At 36.7% G+C, this 27558-nt stretch overlaps 3 protein-coding genes across 3 annotated transcripts; 2 read left to right on the top strand and 1 right to left on the bottom strand.

The window, feature by feature from the left end:
• The first annotated feature begins 324 nt into the window (after nucleotides 1-324).
• Nucleotides 325-2890, top strand: LOC116000430. Its single transcript, XM_031240512.1, has 4 exons — nucleotides 325-565; nucleotides 644-996; nucleotides 1541-2031; nucleotides 2677-2890. Exons 2-4 carry the CDS (start codon nucleotides 662-664, stop codon nucleotides 2712-2714), a joined length of 864 nt encoding a protein of 287 aa, XP_031096372.1. The 5' UTR covers nucleotides 325-565; nucleotides 644-661; the 3' UTR covers nucleotides 2715-2890.
• Nucleotides 2891-3261: 371 nt separating this feature from the next.
• Nucleotides 3262-5876, bottom strand: LOC115997961 (probable rRNA-processing protein EBP2 homolog). The gene is made up of 2 exons (XM_031237384.1): nucleotides 5756-5876; nucleotides 3262-4325 (listed from the first exon to the last, which is right to left on the bottom strand). Exons 1-2 carry the CDS (start codon nucleotides 5777-5779, stop codon nucleotides 3453-3455), a joined length of 897 nt encoding a protein of 298 aa, XP_031093244.1. The 5' UTR covers nucleotides 5780-5876; the 3' UTR covers nucleotides 3262-3452.
• A 1836-nt stretch (nucleotides 5877-7712) lies between these two features.
• LOC115998441 (inositol hexakisphosphate and diphosphoinositol-pentakisphosphate kinase VIP2-like) lies at nucleotides 7713-27199 on the top strand. The gene is made up of 31 exons (XM_031238020.1): nucleotides 7713-7884; nucleotides 8050-8109; nucleotides 8328-8374; nucleotides 8622-8705; nucleotides 9115-9178; nucleotides 9330-9483; nucleotides 9688-9758; nucleotides 10819-10923; nucleotides 11347-11439; nucleotides 11575-11649; nucleotides 11830-11915; nucleotides 12027-12257; nucleotides 12340-12439; nucleotides 12524-12594; nucleotides 13726-13807; nucleotides 13989-14147; nucleotides 14342-14384; nucleotides 14636-14718; nucleotides 14884-14946; nucleotides 15071-15145; nucleotides 15552-15677; nucleotides 16259-16500; nucleotides 16715-16759; nucleotides 17411-17477; nucleotides 17767-17838; nucleotides 25263-25522; nucleotides 25671-25728; nucleotides 25813-25980; nucleotides 26218-26292; nucleotides 26370-26631; nucleotides 26725-27199. Exons 1-31 carry the CDS (start codon nucleotides 7801-7803, stop codon nucleotides 26775-26777), a joined length of 3258 nt encoding a protein of 1085 aa, XP_031093880.1. The 5' UTR covers nucleotides 7713-7800; the 3' UTR covers nucleotides 26778-27199.
• Nucleotides 27200-27558: the final 359 nt, after the last annotated feature.

Genomic DNA, 27558 nt, shown 5'->3' with positions numbered 1-27558 from the left:
TCTGGCAAATTATTCTGTGGACTCAGATTTAAAAACATACAATTTATATACTGAATGTTCACAATTTACATATTGTAAACATTTAGTATGTAAATTGTGAACATTCAATATATAAATTGTGTATTTTAACCCGAGTCCATGACATAATCGAATATAATTTTCTAAAGTTCACCTCGAACAGCCTATTTCCATCCCTATTGTTAAGGTCCATCTACATTTTGGGCGGGAATACATGGGGTAATTATTAATCAATCATCACCACGGTATAAAAACCCAATATAGTGTAGAAATGGCCCAAAAGTTTAATTGAAGAATCATGTCTGATTGAGATTGAGACAGATACAGTTAATCATACATATATCTCAATCTGAAACCATTGGATCCTCCCATTCCATGTCTAATTGCTATTGAAGTTGTAAAGAAAACTAACAATATAAAATAGCCATATGAGGTCTGCAGGCTCCGATCCCCCCCACATGCCATCATGAAATGCTAATCGATTATCTCACATATCATTCTTCAATTCTCAGATCTGATAATAATCTGTTTTGATTTGTGTCATCAGGTAGGTTTTTTATTTGGTAGATTAGATGGAAGATGCATATATGGTAATAATAATCTGTTGTTTGTTGTTTTCGATCAGAATCCGGGCGGGAATATAATGGAATTCTTCAAGAAAGCAAAATCGGTGAGGCTAAAGAGCCATCACGACAAATATCTACTAGCGGATTCAGATAAGGAATCGGTGTTCCAAGACCGAAGTGGCACGCGCAAGTCGGCGAAATGGACGGTCGAATTCGTGGAAGGATTCGACAATGTGATACGCCTAAAGAGTTGCTACGGAAAATACCTCACGGCCATGGACGAGCAATTTCTCCTGGGCGTAACGGGAAGACGAGTTCGCCAAACAACGCCTAAGAAATTGGACTCAAAGCTGGAATGGGAGCCCATCATAGAAGACAGCCGAGGACGGCGAGGAGTGAAGCTGAAAACCAGGTAGGGCGGTTAATGAATCGAACACAAACGAACGAAGGTTGTTCATGTTTGTTTGTTAAGGATTTTTGTTAAAATTTTTGAAAATGTTGGTGTATATTTGTTAAGGTTCATGAATACTTTCGTGAACACCTAATAACCAAACACTGTACATGCTCATGAACACAATTTGTTCGTGAACAAGAAATAATATATAATCACTAACAATTATATATATATATATATATATATATATATATAAACATGTTTGCGAACATTATTAAACAAACACTAAGCTTTTCTGCGAACACTTAGCAAGAGCTTACAACTGTTCAAACAATTTTATATATATATATATATATATATATATATATATATATATAAACGAGCTTTTCTACGAACACTTAGCAAACGAGCTTACAACTGTTTAGACTCTATTCTTTTATTAACAGAGCTCTAAATTTTGTTTGTTAATGTTTGTTTACCTTAATAAATGAATACCGACTTCGAACACAAGTAATTTGAGTAATTTGTCGAACGCTCTGTTCGCTAACCCTCTTAAAACCAGGTACGGCAATTATCTCCGCGCCAATGGAGGGTTACCCCCTTGGAGAAACTCAATCACTCACGACATTCCTCACCGCCATCAAAACTGGATTCTATGGGAAGTCGATGTCGTTGAGACCCTGCCTGAGTCGCCGAAGAAGGTGCCGCGATCGGAGGACGGCGACGATGATTTGACCGATTTCAGACTTTCGTCGTCGACTTTGAGGAGATCGGCGAGTGAATCGTTCGCTTCGTCGCAGGGTGGGCGGCTAATCTATTACTATGTGGCGGACGATAGGGGGAAGGTTAATGATGCGGTTGAAGGGCAATCGTTCCAATTTAAAGGGCATTGTTTAGAACAATTGACTGAGAAGTTGGAGGAATTGACAGGGCTTGAGAGCATCATCGTGTGCCTGCGCAATCCCTTCACTGGCAAGTTCTCCCCCCTGCGGCTCGCGCTTCCCCCAAACAATGCAACCATGCATATTGTGGTACTTCCACCTACATCTAGAGGTATATATATAATATTTCATACAAAAAACTTTTCTAATATATAATATATTTTTATAAATCATAAAGTTGGAAAGGATCATGCCCTTAAACATATTATTTTAGAGCAATTACATGTCACTAGAATCTCCGACAAGATTCTGGCACAAAACACCGGCGAAATAGTCATTGGTGTCATTTGGTTGCCTTCTCCGGCGTCGGAGAAGGGAACCAAACGACACCGTGTCGGTGTTTTTTGGCCGGAGGTTCTAGTGACCTGTAATTACTAGTCACAACCCGATTTTTGGACTTAATAATTGTTTTAAAATAATATGTTTAAGGATTTAATTGTAACTTTGAAAGTTTAAGGACTTAATTGACTTTTTGAGTAATGTTCGTAGTTTACCAGTAGAGTCCCTTTCAAAAAAAAAAAAAAAGAAGATTACGAGTATAAAGTCTATAAAAGTTAATAAACGAATTAATCAAACACTGACTTTACCGGTAGAGTTTATAAAAGTTAATAAATGAATTAATCAAAATACAATTAGAATTTTAAAATCTTATTATTTTTTACTTCTCTCTCTTATCCTCTTTCTTTGCTTTACTCTATGCATACTGTTTTAGTTTTTCTGATTTCTAATAAGTGCACTTTTTTATGTCTTTCAACAGCCGCAAGAGAATTTATGCCAGAATCTGCGCCACGTTGAAAATGTACATACTCCATGTATATATCTTTATCTGATCCATATGTATTCCACATAAAGCTAGTTATATACAGAGCATTCAAAACAAGTGATGAACAAAGATGGCCCATTTTTAAGTTGAGAGTGCACCAAAGTGATAGACCGGCTATGTGATGTTTATTAGTAAAGTTTGGATTTCTCATTTTTTTTATAGTTAGACACCACTGTTATTGTCTATACTTCAAGCATTTTATTTCGACTATGTGATGTTTATTAGTAAATTTTAAATTTTTTTTTTTTATAGTTAGACACTATTGTTATTGTCTATACTTCGAGTCATTTATTCATATTTTTAATTAGAAGATAAGTTAGGACAATCTCAGTCGAATTGGTGTGACAGTTCACTTGATATTTGATAAGCATAAAGTTCTACATCAAGTTATAAATTTTGTATGATGCCTGAAATATATTGTATATGAAGAAAGAAACTACAAAATTTAAAATGAATTTAAATTATTTATAAAATAAAAATAAAAAAAAAACAAAAAAAAAAAACACACACACACACACATACACAACAACAGAATGTGGCTGCATTTTCTAGTATGCAAAAAGGTGGCATTCAACAAATCAGATATAAAAAGTACCACCACTGTTCAATACAGAAACTTGAGAATAGAAAATCAGAGAGGCCATTGCATTACAATATAAGATAATGATCCTAACACAAATTTCAAAAAACTATTAAATACTATAAGTTAATCATTTTACCCTTCTCTTTTTACTTGAGAAATCACTCTTGCTGAATCCTCGAAAATCATTGGTAGAGTCAGCAGTGTTCTGCTTCTTTAGGCCTTTCTTCCCACCAAATCCAAATTTCGAATTCCTGTTTTCTCTGCCCTTCGGCTTTTTATCTGATCCTTTCTTATTGTTTCCACCATGTGGTCTGCCCTTCCCTCCAGAACGGTCTCCAGGAGACACCCCTGGCCGCTTCTTGTTTGGCCGTTGGAAAACCTTGCCATCTTCTAAATCCAAATCAAGTTCAGCGTTTGAATTTTTGTCAAACCCATTTTGCTGCCTTTGTTTCCTCCACTTCTTGACAGACTCAATTTCTTGCTTCTTCTGCTGAGCCCTCTCTTTTTGTTTTTGTGCCTGCACCTCTTTCGCCAATTTCTTGTTCTCCCTGGCCTTCTTCCTTTCCTCTGCCTCCTCAATCTTCTTCTTTTCTGCTAAGAGGCGTCCCTTAACTTTCTCCATGTGAACATCAGACTTCACCATTTCAGCATAATAGTCAGATGGCCTCAAAAAAGGAACCCCATCAGATTGAAACTTGAGATAGGCTTCTCGAGTTCCCTGCAAGGCCTGTGTGTAAAATGAGAGCTCTCTTGCCAAGTCATCATTCACATCCACTTCTCCCTCTTGGTCTATGTCAATTGAGAGCTTATGTATCCAACCCGCTTTATCAGGCCAGCTGATATCTCCAAGCTTGTCTAGCAACCCATCCTTATTGTAAACAGCATTCCTAGAAGGTTCAGCCAACTTCACTACTTGCTCTTGGTCCTCTTCCTCTTCTTCTGATTCAGTTTCAAATTCAGATTCTGAGGATTGCTCTTCAGGATCCCCCATCCCAACATCCTTCATTGATTACAAACACAAGCCAATTACACTCAATAGCAAAATCAAATAGACCACTTTAAAAAATGCAAATAGAAGAATGTCAGCCACTAAAGCTGCCATTAAGAGCTTTATGTTCAAATTATCTACAATCAAGCAATGCAAACTATAATTATTGCTCAAACAATAAATAGAGAGAAAAAAACAGATTTTGAAAAATAATCATGCAACTCTAATCTAAACATATAAAGAATTAAAGATGCACTAACAAGAACTTTAATACCTAATAAAAACAAAAACAAAACAAAGATCTGGTTAGGATCTAAGTCCCTACATCCTTCATTACAGTCAACAGCACAAATGTGATCCAAAATCTTATTATTTTGGCACCATCATCATGATGGTGCATAATTAGCTGCTAATAACTTCAAGTGCAGTCTCAATATTAACGAATTTTATATGTTTGGTTAAGTTGAAAGTATTTACTAAAGCTGTTTAGAAATCAAGCTTTAAAATTAACTAATTCAGTGTTGGCTAATAAAAGCTGTATATTTATAAACTAGTTCTATTAATCACAAAAATCCAAATTTAAGAACCACATAAGAATATATTAGAAAGAAAATAAGCAAATAAAGAACAGTTAACAGTAAACATGATATGTAAAATAAAACCCACAAAGTATTGTTACATAATCTATGCCTAGCTTTAAGTATTTGAGCTGCTGGAGAAATTGAAGGATATGTTAGAAATGGCAGGCTAGAGGTAAGTAGGCTGGGTATACAGATCCCCTAAAATATTCTTGAAATAGCAGTCTTAGTCAATCCCGTTAATATTATTTTGTTAGATTTTGATAGAAAATCAAATTTTTATAAAAGACTTAAAAGGGTAGGAAGCTCCCAATCTCACTCAAAATCGCCCCAGCAAAATTGTTGTTATGCAACCCCAATTCTTCAAGTTCCAAGCAACCTGATAAACTCTTTGAAATATAGCCATTTTTCTTTCTTTTTTAATACTCCGGATATTGATATTGCTGCTCACGCCAGAGTCATCTATCTAGGCATCAATATGAGAATTAGGAACAACTTAACAGTGAAGGCCTTATAAAGGTGATTTAGATTATTGCAGAGTGACCGACTTTATTTCGGCATTAACATTATAAATTTTTATTTTTTAGACGGTCGCCGGTGCGCCGTTATTTCCGGCGACCTCCATTAGGCGGTGGAGAGACGAGACCGACAGTATTAAAAAAAATACCGATGACAGATTTCGTTCGACGAGGACGATGGTGGTGGCGGTTGTGCGGCAGAGGGAGACAGCGAGGGAGCGGCGGCGCTGGGATCGGCGTGCTCCACCTCCGTTTGGTCGCCGCTCTCTCTTTCTTCTCCTTCGGACCTCTCTCCATTTTGCAGCAAATTAAACTGGAGCTAAAAGCAAGAAGAAGAATGGAATACCTGATTTTCAGCAGCTTTAGCCATTGGTCTTCAGGCAGGAGTGCAGAACACAAGTTGTAACGTCAGAGAAGGTAGAGGGGAGAAGGGGAGCTCAGACCCGTTAGGGTTTTTAGGGTTTTAGGAAGTGAAGTACTGTAATTTTACTTGACTTTGCCCCTATTTTTGGGCTTCAGCCCATTATCCTGACATTTGATTAGCCTTGGCCCATCATCATTTTCTCAATCTTTTAGCCCAGTATACATATTGTGGCAAATTATTGTGTGTACCTTTGTAAACCCAATCATTATTGTATGAATCATGGGTCTACACATTTTTGTGGATCATAAATAAAAAGTACATGTTTAATATACTAAACCTATATTATTTGTATACATAAAGTAAATTATTTGAAAGTATATGATTTTTTATATATAATCAAATAATGTACATTCAGTACACAAATAATGTACTTTTAGTATATTAAAAATATATATTCCATTCATGGTTCACATAGCTATGTGGACCATGATCCACACAATAATTTACCTTGTAGACCGTCGTTTAAAACGACATCGTTGAATTTTATAAGTTATAATAATGTACATTATGAGTTAGAATAATATATTTTATGTGTTAAAATAACAGATATGTGAATCACAGTCCACGTAATAACTATTCGCTATAAGGGCTTAGCTTATTGGTATGCCTATATTCACTTCTTATTTGAAGATTTTTCATTTTCTTTTTCTTCTTCTTTTTCTGTTTGCGATGAAGACAATAGTAGCAGAAAGGCGAACAGTGGTTGCCTTCTCCCTATGAGAAGGCGACCTTGTGTCGCCTTCCTTCCTTCTCATTGTCGGCGACCAACCGCTGATAACTTGTTTGATTGAAAAAGTGGCCGAATTCCTAATGACATGTGATAGCAGTTTATTAAACGGTTTTAGGGCTTCATTGCACTAAAATAAATTGTTGATCTGTGTAGTTGCACCTTTAAAAAGTTGAAGGGGTTAATTGATTTTTTAGCGAAAGTTCGAGGGCTTATTTGACCATTTTTCCAATTTTATATTTATAAAATGAAATCATAAAATTAAAGAAATGGAGATAGAAAATTGGAAAATTTAAAAAAGGAAAAATAGAGAAATGATGTAGGCTCTGTTTGGCAGAGCTTATAGCTTATTTTAAGCTACTAATAGGCTATAAACTATGTTAGGTAATGTTATCAAAATAAGCTAGTAGCTTAAAATAAGAGTTTATTTTGAAACGCTACTTGAGGTAGCTTTTCAAAAATAAGCTAGTAGCTTTTTAACTTTTTTTCCATCTTTATTCTTATTATTTTAAATAAATGACATACTTTACCCATCTCCATTAAAACCCTTTTGAGATTTTCTTTTCATTATGTTTAGTAGTAATTTCAGTTTTGACAGTTGTGTTTGAACATTAATTTTTGTATGAAATAATTTTATAAATTATAAACATTTTTTTACTTTATATATTTTCAAATATATGTTCTTACTTTATATTTTATTTAAATATATTGATTTCATTATTTTATATTTTAATATATAAACAAATCTATTTAAATTTAAAATTATTTAAATTGTATTTATATGTCTTTTTTTAGTCTTTTTACATTTATCTGCTTATCAAAAAGCTAATTTACCAAATACTTTCAAGCATAATAACTAGTTTAATAATTCTTCATATTTCAACTTTAAATTTATAACTTTTTAATTTTCTACATTTCAGCTTTTAGCTTTTTTTTTTTTTTTAGCCAGGTTTGCCAATAGTAACCTTAATGAACCTTTATAGAAACAAAGAGCAATAATAGTCTCACCCGCAATTCGCGCTTTAGTTTAGTATTTTACTCCTTCCAGCGCATTTTCTTTCCTTCCTTCCCGTCTCCTTTTCGTCTTCAACACATACATGGATGCTGACGCTTGCGTATTGCGTTTATTTCAGTTTCTGAGCGGTGAAGCGAGTTGGAGGAAATCTCTATATATATATAGATAGAGAGAGAGAAAAAGAGTTACATACACATATATACATTGTGAGCGAGAGGGAGAGACATGGATGCCGGAGAGGGTAATGTTGGAAAGAAGATAAAGATTGGAGTATGCGTAATGGAAAAGAAGGTGAAATGCGGCCCGGAGGTTCTGTATTTTTTGGCTTGATTAATATTTGTATAAACAGAAAATGCTATTTTGCAGACCATGCACCCTACAATAATACTAATTGCTATTCAGAATATGAGCATATGTTTGATGATGTGCATTCATTATATTTTATTTTACGCCACTTGGTTGGATTGATTTCAGGTTTTCTCCGCTCCTATGGGGCAGATTCTGGACAGGTTACAGGCATTTGGTGAATTTGAGGTATTCCTTTTCTCTAATCACTGCAATAATGCAATATTGTAATGCAAATGTGAAAGTATTCTATTGGCTCAATCCTATTTGAAGTGGTGTCCGTCTGTCCTGGTGGAACTGTAGTCGAATGGTGAAGTTAGTTGTTGGTTTATGGTTGGGTTCTTTGTTTTAAAGCTATACTATACTATACGCTGCTTCTCATGAGGCCTTGTTATATATGCTTGTAGGTTCTGCATTTTGGTGACAACCTTATCCTTGGGGATCCAATTGAGAGGTATATTAATTACTACGTAATTTCCAACTCAGTTTGTAGCTTCGCCATAAAAATTGCATTGGTTGATTGTGTATGTAATTATGTATGGATGCATTGCTCTGTATGTATGTGTATTGCGGGTTACAGCTTTCCATAAGCAACTGCACATCATTAATTACGGGTAATACACGTACCGCATGATGCCGTCACCAATCTTCAATTTTAAAATTTATTTTATATATATAGATATTTTTTTAATTTATTGCAGCTGGCCAATCTGTGATTGTTTGATTGCCTTCTATTCTACTGGTTATCCTCTGGAGAAGGCTGAAGCCTATGCTGCGTTGAGAAAGTAAGTATTTTCCTACTCTTTAATGTATTCAGAAGTGTATAGAAAATTAGAAATTATGTCTCCCCCACAAAAGATTCTGCAGTCTGATGGAGAATTGAAGCAAAGTGAGAATGTTGTGTTGTCTTCAATGAATACAACAAGCCAGGCCAGGTCAGGCCATCACCATTGGGACCAAATAATGATGCATATATATATATATATACACACACACACACACACAAAATAACAGAAGAGTAGTTTAATTTGTTAGGTAGATGTAATTTGCCTTATTTTGGTGCTGCTCTTAATTTCAAATTAATGTCTCATCGATCTCATCTGGCTACAGTACGTACGTGTATTGTGCTTTTGTGAGGCATTTCTTGAAGCAAGTTTAGTTGTAATTTTGTATTAACTGGTTAGTTATATTCAGGCCTTTCCTTGTAAATGAATTGGAGCTACAGCATCTTCTTCATGATCGAAGGAAAGTGTATGAGGTGTGCCTATATATAATAGATTTACTTGTCTCTTTACTTCATTTAGTGTAGATGTAGTTGGAATAGCCAATAGCCAATTCAAGGATGCCATGCATTAGTTTATTCTTAGCTTTCTGGTGTATTGAATTTTAATTTGGTTCCTTAATTTCAGCGTCTTGAGAGGTGTGGAATTCCAGTTCCAAAATACGCTTGTGTTAACAGACAAGTACCCTATCAAGAGTTAGATTATTTTGCTGAGGAAGAAGATTTTGTTGAAGTTCACGGGAAACGCTTCTGGAAACCTTTTGTGGAGAAACCTGTTGATGGTATGTACCCACCCGCTCCTACAAATTTCAATTCTCTTTTGTTACCCTCCCTGTGCGCCATCAAAATATATCTCAAATTAAATTTCCTTTCATAAATTAATTATAACACCTACTGTATGTCACTACTTCTTTTTCATGCATGCGTATGTGCATGCAATCCACATTCATAATCAATTTGTTTTGTTTTGTTTTGTTTTGGCACAGCTGATGACCACAGTATAATGATATACTACCCTAGTTCAGCAGGGGGAGGAATGAAAAAGTTGTTCCGGAAGGTGAGATGAGATTTTAATATGATGTGAATACATATTCGATGCACAATTAAGCCTATATGACCTGGTTTGGTTTCAAACTTTCAATATATATTATTACTAGTCTATAACTTGCCCGTACGTGTCTTGAATTGTACTAGAGTTGGAGTGTAACTTGAAAGTATACATTTCTTGCTACTCAACTTCCATGTCTATCTTCCATTACTTGAATATATCTATATTTATTATAGTGTGCAAAGCAAATAATTTGCTTTGCTGTGCCTGGCCTGCTAATGAGGCTGGTTTGGCTCAGTTTACTGGCAGCTTCATGTTACAGGCCGGGAAGTCTGGGATCGCGTCACAGGGCGACGTACAGGACTTGGATGGCGAGCTGGGGGTACGGGGTGTTTGGTGATCTACCTATGATTACGATTAGGAGCAGGGAATAGATAAAGGCAAGAGATGTCAATAAATAAAATGCTGAAGCTTTTTTGAAGTGCTTCTTCTCCCAATATTTCATTTGCCAAAGAAAGCCAAAATTTACATGCTGATACTCCACATGCAGGGCCCCTTTAATACACAGCAGGGCAACAGAAAAACCCAAGAAAATAGCAATGAAAAAATTAGAGTAACTTTAACAGGCATAAAAATAGGAAATATTCTTGAATGCTTTGAATTCTTCCCTAAGCTGCCGGTTGCTTCTTCTTCCTTCGTTGATAAGTCTGCCCAATGAATCTATCACTTCAGCCATGGACTATTAAAACATCTTTAGGATCCAAGAATATGAATGCATGAAAATTAAAGAAACAGCATTATTATATTGCATGCAATTATGAGATATCGAAGACCAAAGAAAGAACAGACAAGACATTTTTGGCTGTGGTTGCTTTATACAACAATGATACAAAGGAGAAAGAACTGGACTGCACTCTTTCCGCCCAAAGTTGACTACAAACTATCAACAATGAAATTCTCACCCTCTTGAAACGTTTGAAAAATCTGATGTCATTTTTGCATTATTGCCTGCCACTGGCCCTAGCTTGCGTTTGTATTCATCTCAGTTTTGCTTCCATATATTATTCAGGTTGGAAACCGCTCAAGTGAATTCCATCCTGAGGTTAGAAGAGTCAGACGCGAGGGGTCCTATATTTACGAGGAATTCATGCCTACAGGAGGAACAGATGTTAAGGTTGCTAAATTTATGTTTTTGTATATATTCATTAAGTAGATTTGTTATGGTTTATGATATATTCATGCTTGAAACTGAAGCTTCTATCAATGTCATTGTGAAATTCTCATTGCATATTCATTCAAATTGTCTTTTCTTATGGTTCTTTGGTGTAATTATTGGACACGCTATCTTTTCCATCAATTTCCTTTCCCATTCATATACATGAAGTGATGAAAGCATCAGCTTCTATGTTTATTCCACACACAATCATATCATTTCCTGTCTATTGATAGTCCTATCAGATCAGTTTCTTATTGCCTAAAGTGAGTTAATCTTGGCAGGATTCATCATTATATTGCTTGAATGAATATACACATGAGCTTTTCCTCATATCCTCCAATTTCTATTTACTTATGTTTTAGTTTGATTTCTGTTATGTAGGTTTATACTGTTGGCCCTGAGTATGCACATGCAGAGGCAAGAAAATCCCCTGTTGTTGATGGTGTTGTTATGAGAAATCCTGATGGAAAAGAGGTAAGGTGCCTATTTCCTTGAAGAAGATTAAAGAAAATTTGATGAATAACTTGAGGGTGTTTAACCAGTTACATGCTTTTCTATGAAACAATAATAATATTATATTGCAAGTAATGGGAAAACTTACCACTGCAGATCAGATATCCTGTTCTACTTACCCCTACAGAGAAGTTGATGGCAAGAGAAGTTTGTGTTGCCTTTAGGCAGGCTGTAAGTCAGTTTAAAAAGTAACTATCTACTTGATTTCATTTTGCCTTTAATTTGTTTCTCAGCCAAAATTAAAGAAAAAGAGATACCTGGGAAGTGGGAATTAGTTAATTAATTGTGACATTTTAAGAGACATATATACTTATGTACATGTTGATTGGGTGAACATTTTTTGGTTTTCAGGTTTGTGGGTTTGATCTCCTGCGTAGCAATGGACGTTCATATGTTTGTGATGTGAATGGGTGGAGCTTCGTAAAGAATTCCTACAAGTAGTATTACTTGAGAAAATTAAACTTTGTATTTGTTCTCGAGTTTGATACATTTGATTTGAAGTCTACGCACTCTAATTTGCATCACAATCAATTAATCAATCAAAATAGGTACTATGATGATGCTGCTTGTGTGCTGAGGAAGATGTTTCTAGATGCAAAAGCTCCGCATCTTTCGTCAACTGTTCCACCTACTCTGCCATGCACATCCACATCCATATCCACATGCACAGCTAATGAACCAGTTCAGTCTTCTGAGGGGTTAACACGCCAAGGGAGTGGGCTTATTGGCACATTTGGAGGATGTGAAGAGCTACGTTGTGTAACTGCAGTAATTCGACAGTGAGACCACATACCTCCCGCTACCTTATTTCTCTGCCCTTCCCTCCCCCCGCCCATTAATATTCTTTCTGAATTTCACCAGTGGTGATAGAACTCCCAAGCAGAAAGTGAAACTCAAAGTTACTGAGGAAAAGCTCTTAAATTTGATGTTAAAATACAATGGGGGGAAACCTAGATCTGAGGTCAGCTCCTTACCCGTTGCCTGTTCCCTGTTCCCTCTTCCTCTCTCATTTCTAAGTTCTAAGAGACACTCTTCCCTTTAGCAGACCAAACTTAAAACTGCTGTTCAATTGCAAGATCTCTTGGATGCCACAAGAGCTCTAGTGCCACAAGCTAGGTAAACTCTATTTTTCATCTTATAACAATTGATTTGAAATATTTTTATATTCCTCTTCTGCTTTTGTATTTCTTTTTTCAGAGAAAAAAGGGTAGTTTTATATCTAAATTTTTATTTGGCAGAAGATAATCTGAACTCATGTTATACAATGGAGTTGAGTTGCCATAATTTTGTAGATTTTGGGTAAAAGAAAAAACTTAAACACTTAAAATTATATCTTAAAAGAAAAGATTAAGCTGAGCAATAGTGTGTGTGTGTGTATAAATAAGCGCATTTGTAAGGATCTTTTGTGGTCAATCTTATTATAAGTTACCTACGAAGCAGTAGTTGTAAAAATTTATCTCATTACCATGTAGAAAATATTGACAACATCATCGTCAGATTCTTGTTCATCATAACACACAATATTAAAATATATGTGCAGTGCATATGTTCAGAACATGAGGCAACTATTGAGTAAAAAACTGTCTCAGTATATGCTATGGGATTCGTATAAAAGTTGATAAGCCCTTAGTAATTTGAAATAAAATCTATATATTTTGAAAATCTTATTTAATTTTATTTTTGAAAATTTGAATTAAACAAACAATACGATTCATAATGTTTGCGAGATATTATGAGATTTAATATATTTCTCCAATAATATTAGTATCAAAATAAGTCTGTAATAAGTAATTTTAGAAGATTAGATACAAAAAATCTTGTAGAATTTATGATTGATAATTACCTCCAATCTCCAAGTTATTATATATGAATTATACACAGATGAAAATACTCAAGTAGAGATGAAAAAATTAAGTGCCCCAATATAAAAGATAAGCTATGCTACATGTATGAAAATGATTCCTATGATGCTCGCGGACCATTGCAATTTGCAAATGCGTGAGTTGACATTGATGTTATATTGTTAATAATAACTATATGAATACGTTATATTGGTTGTCCTCTAAGAATATTCTTAAATATAATTAAGAGGGTTTATTTGGGTATTGTTTTCAAAGAGATCAAAAGAAAAGATATAGGGTAAGTGTTCACAAACAAGAACAAATTAAGGTGCTTTTGTATACAGTATAGATATAAAACGAAAGTGATATGCTACAACTATTTAACTAATTGCCAGTTGTTATATAGACCTGATCCTGAAAGTGATAGTGAAGCAGAAGACCTTGTTCATGCCGAGAAACTTCGTCAAGTTAAAGCTGTTCTCGAGGAGGTCCATATAATATATCTTCTTGGATTCTGCTTTCTATTATCAAATTCATTGGATCTGTGAATACTGAGTAGTAGATATATACACTTACAAAACTGATAAAGATATGTACCTGTATATAAAATATGAATTACATTTCTCTATTTCTACTTTATTGTTAGTTAAGTTGTGAATCCATCTCCAGGGGGGGCATTTTTCTGGCATTTATAGAAAAGTTCAATTGAAGCCATTAAAATGGGTTAAAGTTGCAAAATCTAATAGTGAAGGTGAAGAAGAAAAACCTATAGAAGCTCTTATGATCCTTAAATATGGCGGTGTTCTCACTCATGCTGGTAGAAAGCAGGTATAATCATCTATATGTTTAATGGGTTTTGATCATTTTCTTTTTTATTAGTGATTGTGTATTGAATTGATGATAATTGCTGGCCTGGGCCATTGCCCATTGAAGAAATTATTTTCTGCTTTTTAATAGTGGACTTGCTCTAGTCTTGCTAATTCTTCTGTGGCTTTATGTGTTTTTTCAAAAATCTTTTGTAGGCTGAAGAACTGGGAAGATATTTTAGGAATTACGTGTATCCAGGTTAGCAAATTTTTGTAATTATCTCCAGTTACTTAACAAACGACTTGCTTTTGACTGCTCAAGCTAACTTTTTCTCAACTTATCTTTTCTTGATATCAACTTTAATTTTCATTTTCCTTTTTTCCTAATTGTTATCTTCTGTGATTAAGACTTAAGAGTATAGTGTTCATATCTATTGTATGGTTTCAATTGGCATAGCTTCTGGTTGAAGCTGCTGCTATTTCTTTGCCGTCTCTTATTTTCAACTTCAGGTGAAGGTATGGGCTTGCTTCGTCTTCACAGTACTTATCGCCACGACCTTAAAATATACAGCTCAGATGAAGGGCGTGTACAGGTGAGTTTTGTAGCTTATCAGCTTATGTATTTGGATTTGGTGAGCGCCACTTATTTCCTACCTCCCTCCCTCCCTCCCTCCCTTACATGTGCTTTAATGCTTTATACATTCCCTTTCATATGTTCTCTAACTATGAATTTTTCCTGGGGTGTGGTTTGTTGGTAGATGTCAGCAGCTGCTTTTGCCAAAGGGCTACTAGACTTGGAAGGAGAATTGACACCAATACTGGTCAATGACCTTGATCTACAAGATGCACTTTGGGATTGTCTTTATTTTTTTTGGTTATTGAGACAACTGATTCTTTGACCTTTTCTTTTCTTTTTTTTTTTTTTTTTCCCTTCCCCACTTATAGGTCTCCCTGGTTAGCAAGGATGCTTCTATGTTGGATGGACTTGAAACCGCCAGTATTGAGATGGAAAATGCAAAGGTTTCTCCCATCATGGCACTGGACTTTTATAATTTTACTAAAAACGTAGATAATCACATTTGATATTTACTCAATTTCATCCAAGTTTTTGTCAATTCATTTGGCTTAAATAACAGTATTTTACAACTTGGCTTAATAATAACTTGAGTATAATGAATATTGGATTGATTGTATGAGATCCATAAAGCAGTTTTTTTTTTTTTTTTTCCCCTTGTTCTGAATTAATTTAGACCACAAGAAACACTTGAAGTTTCATATCATGCTTTATAGCCATAATCAATTTCACAATCTACTGTAGATATTATGAGACAAGGAAGCTGCATCCTTTTGTTCTTTTGTATTAGTTTATGCATATGCCATTTGATGTTCCTTTGTTATTTTAGACATTCCTTTGTTCCCTTCTCAGGCTAAATTGAATGAAATTATAACTTCTGGAGCAACATCAGTTCATAGTACTGGATCATCAGAGAAGCCTTGGATGGTTGATGGGGCTGGAGTCTCTTCAAATGCATCTCAACTCCTTCCCAGACTGGTAAAGTTGATATGAAACTACTATTATGAAATCAGAACTCGTAGTTTCATGAATGTTGCTGACCTTTGCTGGATATTTTTTTTACCCACATTCTACTTTACCCCTGCCCTTGAATAGATTATTCTGAATGTCCCAATCTTCACAAAATGCATTTGTAAAATATAGAGGAAGAAAGAAGGAAAATAATTTCTGTCTTAATGAAAAAAGAAGATAGAGCATACACTTGAATTAGAAAAGATAGGAAAGGCTAATCCTGGAATCCCTTGTAATCAGGGATTGATTACCTTCATAAGTCATAACCGGGAATTGATTAATCATTTCCATTATTTCTAGGATATGAGTATATGACTTTCCTAAATTTATTCAAATCTATAGCAATCAAATCCCTCATTTATTGACACTCCCCCTCAAGTTGAGGCAAAGATAAGATATCTATCATTAAGGCTGTGAAGTTTTGGGAGATCAGCAGGTCTGGCGGGTGGAGAATAACACCACCCGCCAGTTAGGAAGAAGCTAAATGAAGAAACAATGAAGAAGAGAAGAAAGAAAGTCTGCTGGTTCTAATTTATACTTGTGATCAGGTAAAATTGACTAAAAAAGTTGCACAACAAGTCTGGCTTCTTGCAAAGGATGAAGATGAGGAACTTGCTGAGACAAGCTCATGTGATGTTATTCCACCATATGATCAAGCTAAGGCACTTGGTAAGACGAACATAGACGTTGATCGCATTGCTGCAGGTTTACCATGTGGCAGTGAAGGATTCCTTCTCATGTATGCAAGGTGGAGAAAACTTGAAAGAGAATTATATAACGAACGCAAAGAGTGAGTACTTTTATAACTGACTATTGTGGTTTTCTTAAAGGCTTTCAAGAAATCTTCTGATCAAGTTTTTGATATCCGTTTTCACTATCCCAAGAAGTAATGGCGGGATAACCTAGAGTTGGAGTGCTCATTCATTAGAGCAGTTCAATTGAGTATTGGACACCATTTTTCACTATTGATTGCACATCTTTAATGCTGTGTTTTTGTATTGCAGACGCTTCGACATTACACAAATTCCAGATGTGTATGATTCTAGCAAGTAAGTTATCAACAATGGAATCTTCACTTATCTATCTTACTATTGGTTAGAGGAGATTCTTGATGTGGATTGGGAAACCTATCACAGTTAAGTGAATATTATTTATATCATTTCTTATTATCAGAAACAGAATAGTAAACACTCTGTGCCAACAAAGTGTACAACAATCCTTTTTATCCTTACAAAAAGAATAAATGTAGTGATGATGACGTCTTACTATGTTTTTGTTCACATGTGCTCTTTCAGTGATCTCTATTTTCCTTTCCTGATTTTTTGCTCAGTTTCTCCCTCAAGTCCGTATCAGTATAAGTTGCTGCTCAAGAATTCTCTGTGATTGAATGTGTATTTTTCTATTCCTAGTTCTGAACATGAAATTCAGTTTTCCTTGAATGACTTGCGCCGTTCAACCATTCTCTATAGCTCTATTACAAAGGCCTATCTTCACCATTGCTATCCCATGCAATGCTACTGAACAGAAAACATCACGATTTGATGAAAATTTTCATTACTATCTTTTCTTCATCAATCTTTATCAGCTACAATTATTTACCTTTTTGTTGGAAATCTTATTTTGTCTCCCGAGGGATGTTTTAACTATTTTTCAAGATTTATAAATGTTGTTCCTTTTTTTATTTTTATTTTTTATAACAGGTATGACCTTTTGCACAATTCACATCTAAAACTGGAAGGATTGCATGAACTCTTCAAAGTTGCAAAGGTAAAACAACTATCATTGACCAAACATGAGGTCAGAAAATAGTACAAACCTCTCTTTAAAAACTAGATGAAAAATATTACAGTGATGAGCAATACACCTTTAATGCATTTTCAACTGCAATTGTCTTACCAATCTACACTTGCAGGCAATGCATGCTTAGCAGTGCATATATAGGTTATGAGCCCTCTATGTTATTCTAGATACTTGTACTTGTGAGCATTGGCAGCATAACATTTATCATGGCTCTAATTAAATGAACAGAATTATGATTCTGCTGTTTGTCTTTCAGTTACTTGCAGATGGTGTTGTTCCTAATGAATATGGGATTAATCCACAGCAAAAGCTAAAGATTGGATCAAAGGTAAATTCGTTTTTTTTTTATGCCTGATGAAATTGTTTATTCTTTTCACATTTTCATACTGTACTATGGTGTAAATTTGGAATAAAATTGTTTATTATTTTCACACTTTCAGGGAGTATTATGGTGTAAGCCTCTTTCAGTGTCTAGAGTATCAGTCTGTTTTGTATTTAGTTCTTCAGTTTAAAAATCTTGAGCATTTAGTCGAATACTTGACCGAAAACTTAAAAGGTTCAACTCAAACACATTTAAACCTAAAAATCCCAATCAACCTCACAGAATTTGTATCTCCATTTGTCCGTATGACCACTGAATCCGTTAAGTTGAACCATCATATCTTATTAACTTCTATCAAGCAAGTTCCAATCTATTTATTCCTCTCCTACTATTTGGTTATGTTTCATTTTAACTGGTATATGTATAGTAAGTACTATACAAGGGAATGAGAGAAGAATGTTGAAATACAAAGATAAGAGTTGTGTCTGTAGGGTTGTGCCTATCTATTGAGTGTATATATATTTGTATGTTGTCTCTCCATACATGAGTAATATACAACAAAAATTCTTCTCATCTTCCTAACATGGTATTAGATAATTAGAAGCCAAGACTTAAAAACAAATTTTTTTTTGGTCAAATTAATAGTAGGTTTATTGTTCATTCAAACCTCTTTTTTAAATTACTTGCTATTGGTAAGATTTTTTGTCAAATTAGTGCTACCTATCTCTTCTAAAGTCTCCAGTGACATGCCGCCACGTCGTCAACACTCCGACATCATGCGCCAACATGTGAGACCATCTCTGGCAGGTTTCTCCAGTGAAAATCTCCAGATATCCTCATTTTCCCTCTATGATTGTATCTGTGCCATCCATTTTCTTTTTGGTAACAATGTCCCCTCTTACAAAAATTCTAATTGTTAATGTTTAAAGAGAAGAACTCACGGTAGTGTATAACTCACTCAATGTATAGATAGGTTGAAGCTGTACAGTATTTATAGGTATAGAAAAAGAAAGACAGCCACACACTAACAGCCTCTAACAACTCCTTAAGACTCTAACAAAACCCAATTTATTCTAACACCCCCCTCAAGTTGGAGCATAGATATTAATCATGCCCAGCTTGTTACAAATATATTCAACCCTGTCCCTACTGAGTCCTTTAGTGAACAAATCAGCTAGCTGGTCGCCGCTGCGGACATGAGTCATAGAAAGTAACCCTTGCTGGACCTTTTCACGCACGAAATGACAGTCTACTTCAATATGCTTGGTCCGCTCATGGAACACTGGATTGTTTGAAATGTGTATAGCCGCTTGATTATCACACCACAGACGTATGGGCTTCATCACCTCCACACCAACCTCCTTCAGAATGTTGTGCATCCACGTTATCTCACAAGCCACATGAGCCATTGCCCTATACTCAGACTCTGCACTAGATCGAGCCACAACTGTTTGTTTCTTGCTTTTCCATGAAACCAAATTACCTCCCACAAACACACAATACCCTGTTGTCGACCTCCTGTCACTCAATGAGCCTGCCCAATCAGCATCAGAAAACGCTTCAACACTCATATGTCCATGATTAGCATATAAAATACCTTTCCCAGACGCATTCTTGAGATACTTAACGATATGAACTGCCGCATCCCAGTGGGTTAGTGTAGGCGCTTGCATAAGAACTGCCGCATCCCAGTGGGTTAGTGTAGGCGCTTGCATAAACTGACTCACCACACTAACCGGAAAAGCAATATCCGGACGCGTAATGGTAAGATAGTTCAACTGAAAAGCAATATCCGGACGCGTAATGGTAAGATAGTTCAACTTTCCCACTAGCCTCCTATACCTCTCGGGAGAATCAAGGGCCTCCCCCTCACCAGCAAGCCTAACACCTTGCTCCATCGGCGTCTCGCACGGTTTTGAGCCCGACAACCCAGTATCATCAAGCAAATCTAGCACATACTTCCTCTGGGAAAGAAATATCCCTTTCCGAGAACGAGCAACCTCGATCCCCAAAAAATATTTCAGCACTCCCAGATCTTTTGTGTGAAACTTTTCCTTGAGAAAAGATTTAAGTGCTTCAATCCCTCCTGCATCACTACCCGTGACTACTATATCATCAACATAAACAATCAAGAGAATGCACCCAACATTAGTATGCTTAAAAAAGACGGTATGATCACATGTACTCCTCTGCATACCAAACTCAACAATCACACTGCTAAACCTCCCAAACCAAGCTCGCGGGGACTGTTTTAAACCGTATAGAGACTTCTGAAGTCTACATACCTTCCCAGACTCCCCCTGAGCAACAAACCCCGGGGGTTGCTCCATATATACTTCCTCAACTAAATCTCCATGCAAAAACGCATTCTTGACATCTAACTGAAACAAAGGCCAGTGGTTAGACGCCGCTAAGGAGGTAAAGATACGTACCGAAGCCAACTTGGCTACAGGGGAGAAAGTTTCTGTATAATCAACCCCATAAGTCTGCGCATACCCTTTTGCAACAAGACGAGCCTTAAGTCTAGCCACCGACCCATCCGGGTTCATCTTCACAACATAAACCCACTTGCAACCAATCGCAGTCTTACCGACCGGGAGTGGTACCAAATCCCAAGTCCGATTGTCCTCCAGTGCAGCCATCTCCTCCTCCATTGCATGTCTCCATCCATCATGAGGTATAGCCTGACTCAAAGTGTTTGGAACTGACACAGAATCTAAACGAGACACAAAGGCGCGAGAAGACGCCGGCAAATGAGTATAAGACACAAAAGAAGAAATAGGATGTACACAACGGCGTTTACCTTTATGTAGGGCAATGGGAATATTCTGATCATTTGACGAAGATAATGGTAAGGTGGAAGTACTCACTTGTGGCTCTGGTGGTGCCACCGCCTTCCTCGGCCGCCGGGCATAAACCTGTGTAACGGGGGGTTTTGAAACAGACCCAACTGGTATGGAAATAGTATATGTAAGGAAGTCATTATCCGGAGTAGAACCACACTCAAATGACCCAGTTACACTCCCAGAAAACACCATGTTTTCAAAGAAAGTAACATCAGCTGACACTAAATACCGCCCTAAGTCTGGTGAATAACAGCGATAACCCTTCTGAGTATGTGAGTATCCCAAGAATATACATTTGAGTGACTTTGGATCAAGTTTCCCACGTTGAGGGCGAACATCCTGGACAAAACAAGTACACTCAAATATTTTCGGAGGGAGATGAAACAGGGGTTCTGACGGATACACGCAGGAGTAAGGGATTTGACCTTGAAGGACAGACGAAGGCATTCGGTTGATAAGAAAACATGCTGTATGAACAGCATCGGACCAGAAAACTTTAGACACTTTCATCTGAAACAAAATAGCCCGAGCTACCTCTAGCAAATGACGGTTTTTTCTTTCTGCCACTCCATTCTGTTGAGGGGTATACCCGCACGAGGACTGATGAACTATCCCATTTTGACTCATATAAGTGGAAAACAGTTTAGAGAAATACTCTCGTGCATTGTCACTCCGCAGACACTTAATAGTTTTATTAAACTTGGTTTTGACCTCAGCACAAAAATTACAAAAAATAGTAAACAATTCATCCCTAGACTTCATAAGATATAACCACGTACATCTAGAGAAATCGTCTACAAATGTTACGAAATATCTAAACCCATTTTTTCCTGTGACATGACAAGGACCCCAAACATCAGAATGAACAAGTTCAAATATAGACCGTACCCTGTTATTAACTCGAAGAGGGTAGGAAACTCGACAGTGCTTAGCGTACTCACACGACTCACACAGCAAAGTAGACAACGACTCTAAACCAGGAAAGAGCTTCTTTAGAGTTGACAATGGTGGATGACCATACCGACAGTGTAATTGGAAAGGAGAGGTATCACTCAACATGGCTTTGGACGGCGACACAGACTGCTCTAACACGTACAAGCCTCCGACTTCCTTCCCCTTACCAATAATCTTCTTCGTCAAAAGATCCTGAAACAGACAATAACCAGGAAAAAAGGAAACCGAACAATTTAAAGTCCGCGTGATTTGACTTATAGAAAGCAAATTAAAGGGAAACTTTGGAAGGTATAATATAGATGATAAGGGCAATGAGGAGGTTCCAACAGCGCTACCCTTACCCAAAATCGGCACAGATGACCCATCCGCTAAGGTAACAGTAGCCCCAGGGTTAGGGGGAGAATATGTAGAGAAAATATTAGAATTACCTGTCATATGGTCACTAGCCCCTGAGTCAATGACCCACTGTGTAGACGAAGAAGACACACACGCAACAGGATTAACTGTTTGGACAAAAGTTGCAGAAGGAGAAGGTTGATTGGATGGAAACTGAGGCACAGACTGCATGGATGGTAACAATGTCCTCTCTTACAAAAATTCTAATAATTCCGGTATTGTTTGTCCTTCTGCAAGTAATATGCTTACTATCTCATGCTCTACTTATGTGCCTAATTTGTTTGGAAGCCGGGTGTTCACTTCCAAAAAAATTATGTGAATCTCAAAATTACCAATCTTGGTATGATGTCGTTGAGTTATGATTTATGGGCCAAGGAGTTGCTAACCACTTACAAAAGGGAGTGGATAAGATAACAAAAAATGAAAAGGCAATTTGGGAAATGTTAGATATTCAGCTATGTAGCCTCCTTTGGCAGTCAAAATTTGAAAGTACTCAGAATCAAATCCTTGGATGCAACATTGTCCCAAGAACCATCGAGTTGTTCGGACGTCTCTTGCAGGTAACCTCCACTCCAACTGTTCACACGTCTACTTTTGGACTATCTGCTCTAGTGACACAAGGAGGTCATGGACGAACTAGACATCGTGGTGGACAGAAAAATACTAGATTTTGTGATTATATTGCAATAAATTTGGACACACACAAGACTGATGTTGGAAACTTCATGGGAAACCAGTGCTTATCTAGGTTAGTTTTGCTCAATCTCAACCGGGAGAACCAAGTTCCCGAACTATTTCTGCTACTGAATATTAAAAGTTTGTTTGATTTAAAGCCAATGGCAAGGCTTCCGGTGTCACTCTTGTAGGTACACTTAAAGGATTTCATACTACCCTTGTGTCCCAATCTAGCCTAGCTTAGCGGACCATGGGTTATCAATTTACGTGTCTTTGAACATATCTTTGATAACTCATCTTTATTTTCTCATTTCACCAATGGCGAAGAAGTTGAATCCACATCCCTCTCTTTGTATTCTTAGCCAGGTCTATCTGCCGGTATCTCTCTTTGCTAATCTTTTCCGGAAGACCAACAAGAATCTATGTTCACTGTTCACTAACTTGTGTCAGAACTCCATCAGCTATCGTTTAGTCAGTGTGGCGATGCTCCCAAAGTTAACGTAAATCACTAATTTCTGTGGATGTTTGTCTAGCCATGCGATGCAGCTCCTATTCTCTAGTCATAAACTATTTGAAGAAGACGATTGAAATGGCATCGTTTTGGAGGATAATACTTTAGTTTTCAGGTGGGCATTAAACGGTTCGGCGATGTACAACGCCCACGTTGGTGGTTATTTGGAATGGTGATTCTTCTTCCACAAGTGCGGCAACCTAAGGTTGTGCAGTATCTTTGATCGGCTTTAAATTAAGGAAGAAGGTATCCGGTTGATTTGGTTTTCCTATTTTACCCTTGAAAATAGATGAGGATTGTTTTAGTAAACTTTTGCATAGTTGGGGATGATTCTGGGCAAAATTGGTAGTCATGGACCAAAGTAGTGAAATTCTCAAATCGGGTATTAACTCAAGATTACCGTTTTGTTCGAGATAAAGTTTATATGGAGATACTACTTTTGTAGGCTCAAATGTTCAATTAGCTTATATATTTACTAAATCTTTAAGAAGTCATCGGATTGAATATATTTGTAACAAGCTTAGTGCATATACTATATCATGGTTGAAAAAAGGCGGGGAGCGCCTAGGACGCCTAGGCGGGGATTTATCGGCTGTGTTTTTTTTTTTTTTTAAATTTGTTTAAGTATTTTTATTTTTTTTAAAGACTAATAATTATAAATTATATAATACTTTAATAGTTAATACTAAAATATTAAATATTAACCTAAAAAATATCTAGAGTTTGTACAATTTAGGGTTATTTCGCCCAAAACGATGTTGTTTTGAGTGAAATAACCCATTAAAAAAAAAAAAGAACAATAGTTAACTGATCGACTAGGCGGCCTAGGCAGTGCTTAGGTGACCTAGGCGGAGATTAGGCGGTCGCCTAGCCGGCCAGCTGCCTATACCACCATTTAAGGTGATATGCTAGGCGGTCGACCGGCGCCTAGCGCCTAGTCGGGGATTAATCGGCGCCTAGACGGGATTTTTGCAACACTGTACTATATACATGCTCCAACTTGAGGGAGATTGTTGAAACACAAAAGTTTTGTATGTAGAAATATGTTTGTAGAATTGTCTATATGTATGTTGTCTCCCCATTGAGACAAGAATGTAATACAACAAATTCCTCTCATCAACTAGGACAATCAATGGAAGCAAGGCTCAATTAACAAAAGTTTGCTCCTAAGAATACTAAAAGACAGATTTGAAAAGCAAAATAATTATTCTCAACACCTCGCAATCATTAGGAGTAGAGGAGTATAAAGATATATCTTTGTCATATAAGTGATAAGGTGCACATAAGTACTTTTACCTTTTATTGAGGGCAATGATAAGGTACAAATCAATTTATTCAATGAAGGTTTGGTTATAGGAAATGGCTGTTATGGTTCAACGGCTAGTGAATAGCTTACTTCAACCCCTCTTGGTTGTTACGAGTATGCCTTTGTAATAGGATTATTAGAGATCTTTTCCTTTCCAGGTAATGAATTGGTGATAATATCTGTAATTCAATGTTCTGATGGAAAGATTATCTTCAAAGAGCTTGAAATTGGCAATTATGAAATACCACTCCAAGTTAAGAGAATAACCTAAAAACACACACTTCACAGGTTAAGGATTCAACTTGTAGACAAATATCCTGTACAAAACAAGTGTGTAGGTAGAAGAATTGGAAGAAAAACTTATACTTCTTTTTTTTTTTTTTGAGTACTACTGACTCTGTTATAATGTAGTATCTGTTCATAGCTACTTTCTCAACCTACTGAAGCACAAAGAGTCAACAGTTGCTTCCACTGAGGCTCGAACTCACTCCCATCATCCATGTGAGAGTGTAAACCGAGACACCGGGTGCCACTAGACCACAATCTTATACTTCAACAATCTGCATTGTGCATGGTGCACTTTAAAGTTGAAATATTTAAGAAAATATCATCGCGTTTTTTAGATCAACAGCTAAAATGAGTTTGTAATTTTTACCTTAGAAGTGGTTCTCACAAGATTCAACACAAGATGGGCATGAACATAACTACTACAAATTTTTTTCCATATATATATATGTTACAGATTGCTCGGCGCTTGTTGGGTAAACTTTTGATTGATTTGAGGAATGCACGTGAAGAGGCTATCAATGTAGCTGAATTGAAGAGAAATCAGGACCATAATTCACTAGTTGGTAAGACTGGTAAAGAATTTGCAGAGTATCTTCTCAAGCCTCACGCAAAAACTGAAGACCTTAGAAGAACTACTAGCCTTGCTAGTGATATGTCATCAGCAGATCAGGATGATGATGATGATAAGGAGACCAAGTATCGCTTGGACCCAAAGTAAGTATAATATATATATGAGATAATCACCAACTCGATCTCCAAAAAAGTACTTATCATGGGTGGTTTGACCAGCCCAGCCCAGAAAAATTGGCATAATTTGAAATGCATGCTTGTATTACATAAATTTCACAATATCTTATTTCAGATATGCAAATGTGAGAACACCAGAGCGGCATGTCAGGACGCGCCTTTACTTTACATCAGTGAGTACTTCGATTAGGTGTATTATATTGCTGTTAATATTTTCATACATTTGTCAACCATCTGTATCTATTGACTATTGGCAGGAGTCTCATATTCATTCTTTAATGAATGTGTTGCGTTATTGCAACCTGGATGAATCTCTTCAAGGAGAGGGAAGCCTTGTTTGTAATAGTGCTTTGGAGAAATTATTTACAACAAAGGAGCTTGACTACATGAGCTACATTGTTTTAAGGATGTTTGAGAACACAGAGGTTAGTATTTCTGTAATGTTGAAACCCACAGCCACTACTCGAGAGTGTGTACTAGGTAAACTCAACAAAGGACCACAAGGAGGAAACTAACTCCATAACTGATTGGCTCAAATCAAGAGGGCTGAGATTTGAACTCGTGACCTTGTAGTTACAAGTTTGTATCATTAGTTAGTTTGGCTGGGGTTACCCCCGTGTATAGGTAATTCTTCATTTCATGATTGTGTTATTTGTGTGCAGTTGGCACTAGAAAACCCGAAAAGGTATCGCATTGAAATGGCATTTAGCCGTGGTGCAGATATATCGGCATTGGAAGTAAGGCATTTTATTCATAGGGGTGGGGGTGGGGGGTTTTCTTTGTAAGGAACAATTGATGTATGTAATTGTTGCAGGAAAACGAGTTGGAGTTGGAGGCTACTTCATGGTATCAGGAGCACAAGTTGGCAATAATGGGACCTGAGAGGCTTCAAGAAATGGGGTCATATCTAACACTGGAGAAGTTGGAGAAGATGATGCGTCCATTTGCGATGCCGGCTGAGGATTTCCCGCCACCATCAACACCGCAAGGATTTTCAGGCTACTTCTTGAAAAGTGCTGCAGTGCTCGAGCGATTAGTAAATCTTTGGCCGTTTCATAAGCATGGCAACACTAATGGTACAATTCTAAATTCATTCCTTCTGTCGTCTGTCTGTCTGTCTTCAATTGAAAAGCCATTTATTTTATGTAATTCTGGAAATGAATTTGCAGAAAAACGGCGTGGAGGGGGGTCAGGATCACAAGTTACCAATAACTGGACCTGAGGGACTTCAAGAAATTGGATAATTGTTGGCGAAGATGAAGATGAAGATGTTGCGTTTATTTCTCATGCCAGCAGCTCAACATTTCCCAGTGCCACAAGGATTGGATTTTAATTCTTCATTCATGTTAAATAAAACGAGAATGAACTTGACAAGGATGAAATGGGTTTTCATATGAGCCAACTTGATAAATATGTATGATGCTCTATCTAAATGAATGCACAGTTCATTAGGCAATTTGTGTTTGGTGTAAGGTAGCAGAGAATGATAACAAACTAGTAACTGGTATGCAATAATAATCAATGTTGCAGAAGGCACTAGTCTAGACATCCGGTAGGCGCGGGGTACCGTCTAGGTAGCCGAGTAATAATAATAATAATAGACTACAATTACTCTACACAATCTACAGGCCTGAGTGATGTGGGGTTGCCATTATCCATTGTCCAAAGCTTCTAGCTGTCCGGTTGCCACAACCACACTCTACGCCATCGCCACAGCCATCTAGCCTGGAGGTTTGCGACTCAATTGAGTTACGTGCCACCGACTCAATCGAGTTGGCTATGTTGGGGACCTAGTTGGCGAGCTGACTTAAAGGTGCCAAGGCGGCCTCCTAAGCCGATTTTTACAGCTGATAATAATTAATAATGCAATGCAATATTGCAATGCACAAAGAACAAATGCAAAATTGTAAAACATTCAAAGCTAGAAAGCAATAAGTGGAATGACTCCCCTCTGTAAACGGAAATGCACCAGCTGCTTCTGACTTCTCACTAAAACATCTCTC

The sequence above is a fragment of the Ipomoea triloba genome, chromosome 12, assembly GCF_003576645.1.
Source record: "Ipomoea triloba cultivar NCNSP0323 chromosome 12, ASM357664v1".
Classification (NCBI taxonomy): Eukaryota; Viridiplantae; Streptophyta; class Magnoliopsida; order Solanales; family Convolvulaceae; genus Ipomoea; species Ipomoea triloba.
Note: the sequence above shows the minus strand (reverse complement) of the source record. Positions and strands in the feature narration are given on the sequence as shown.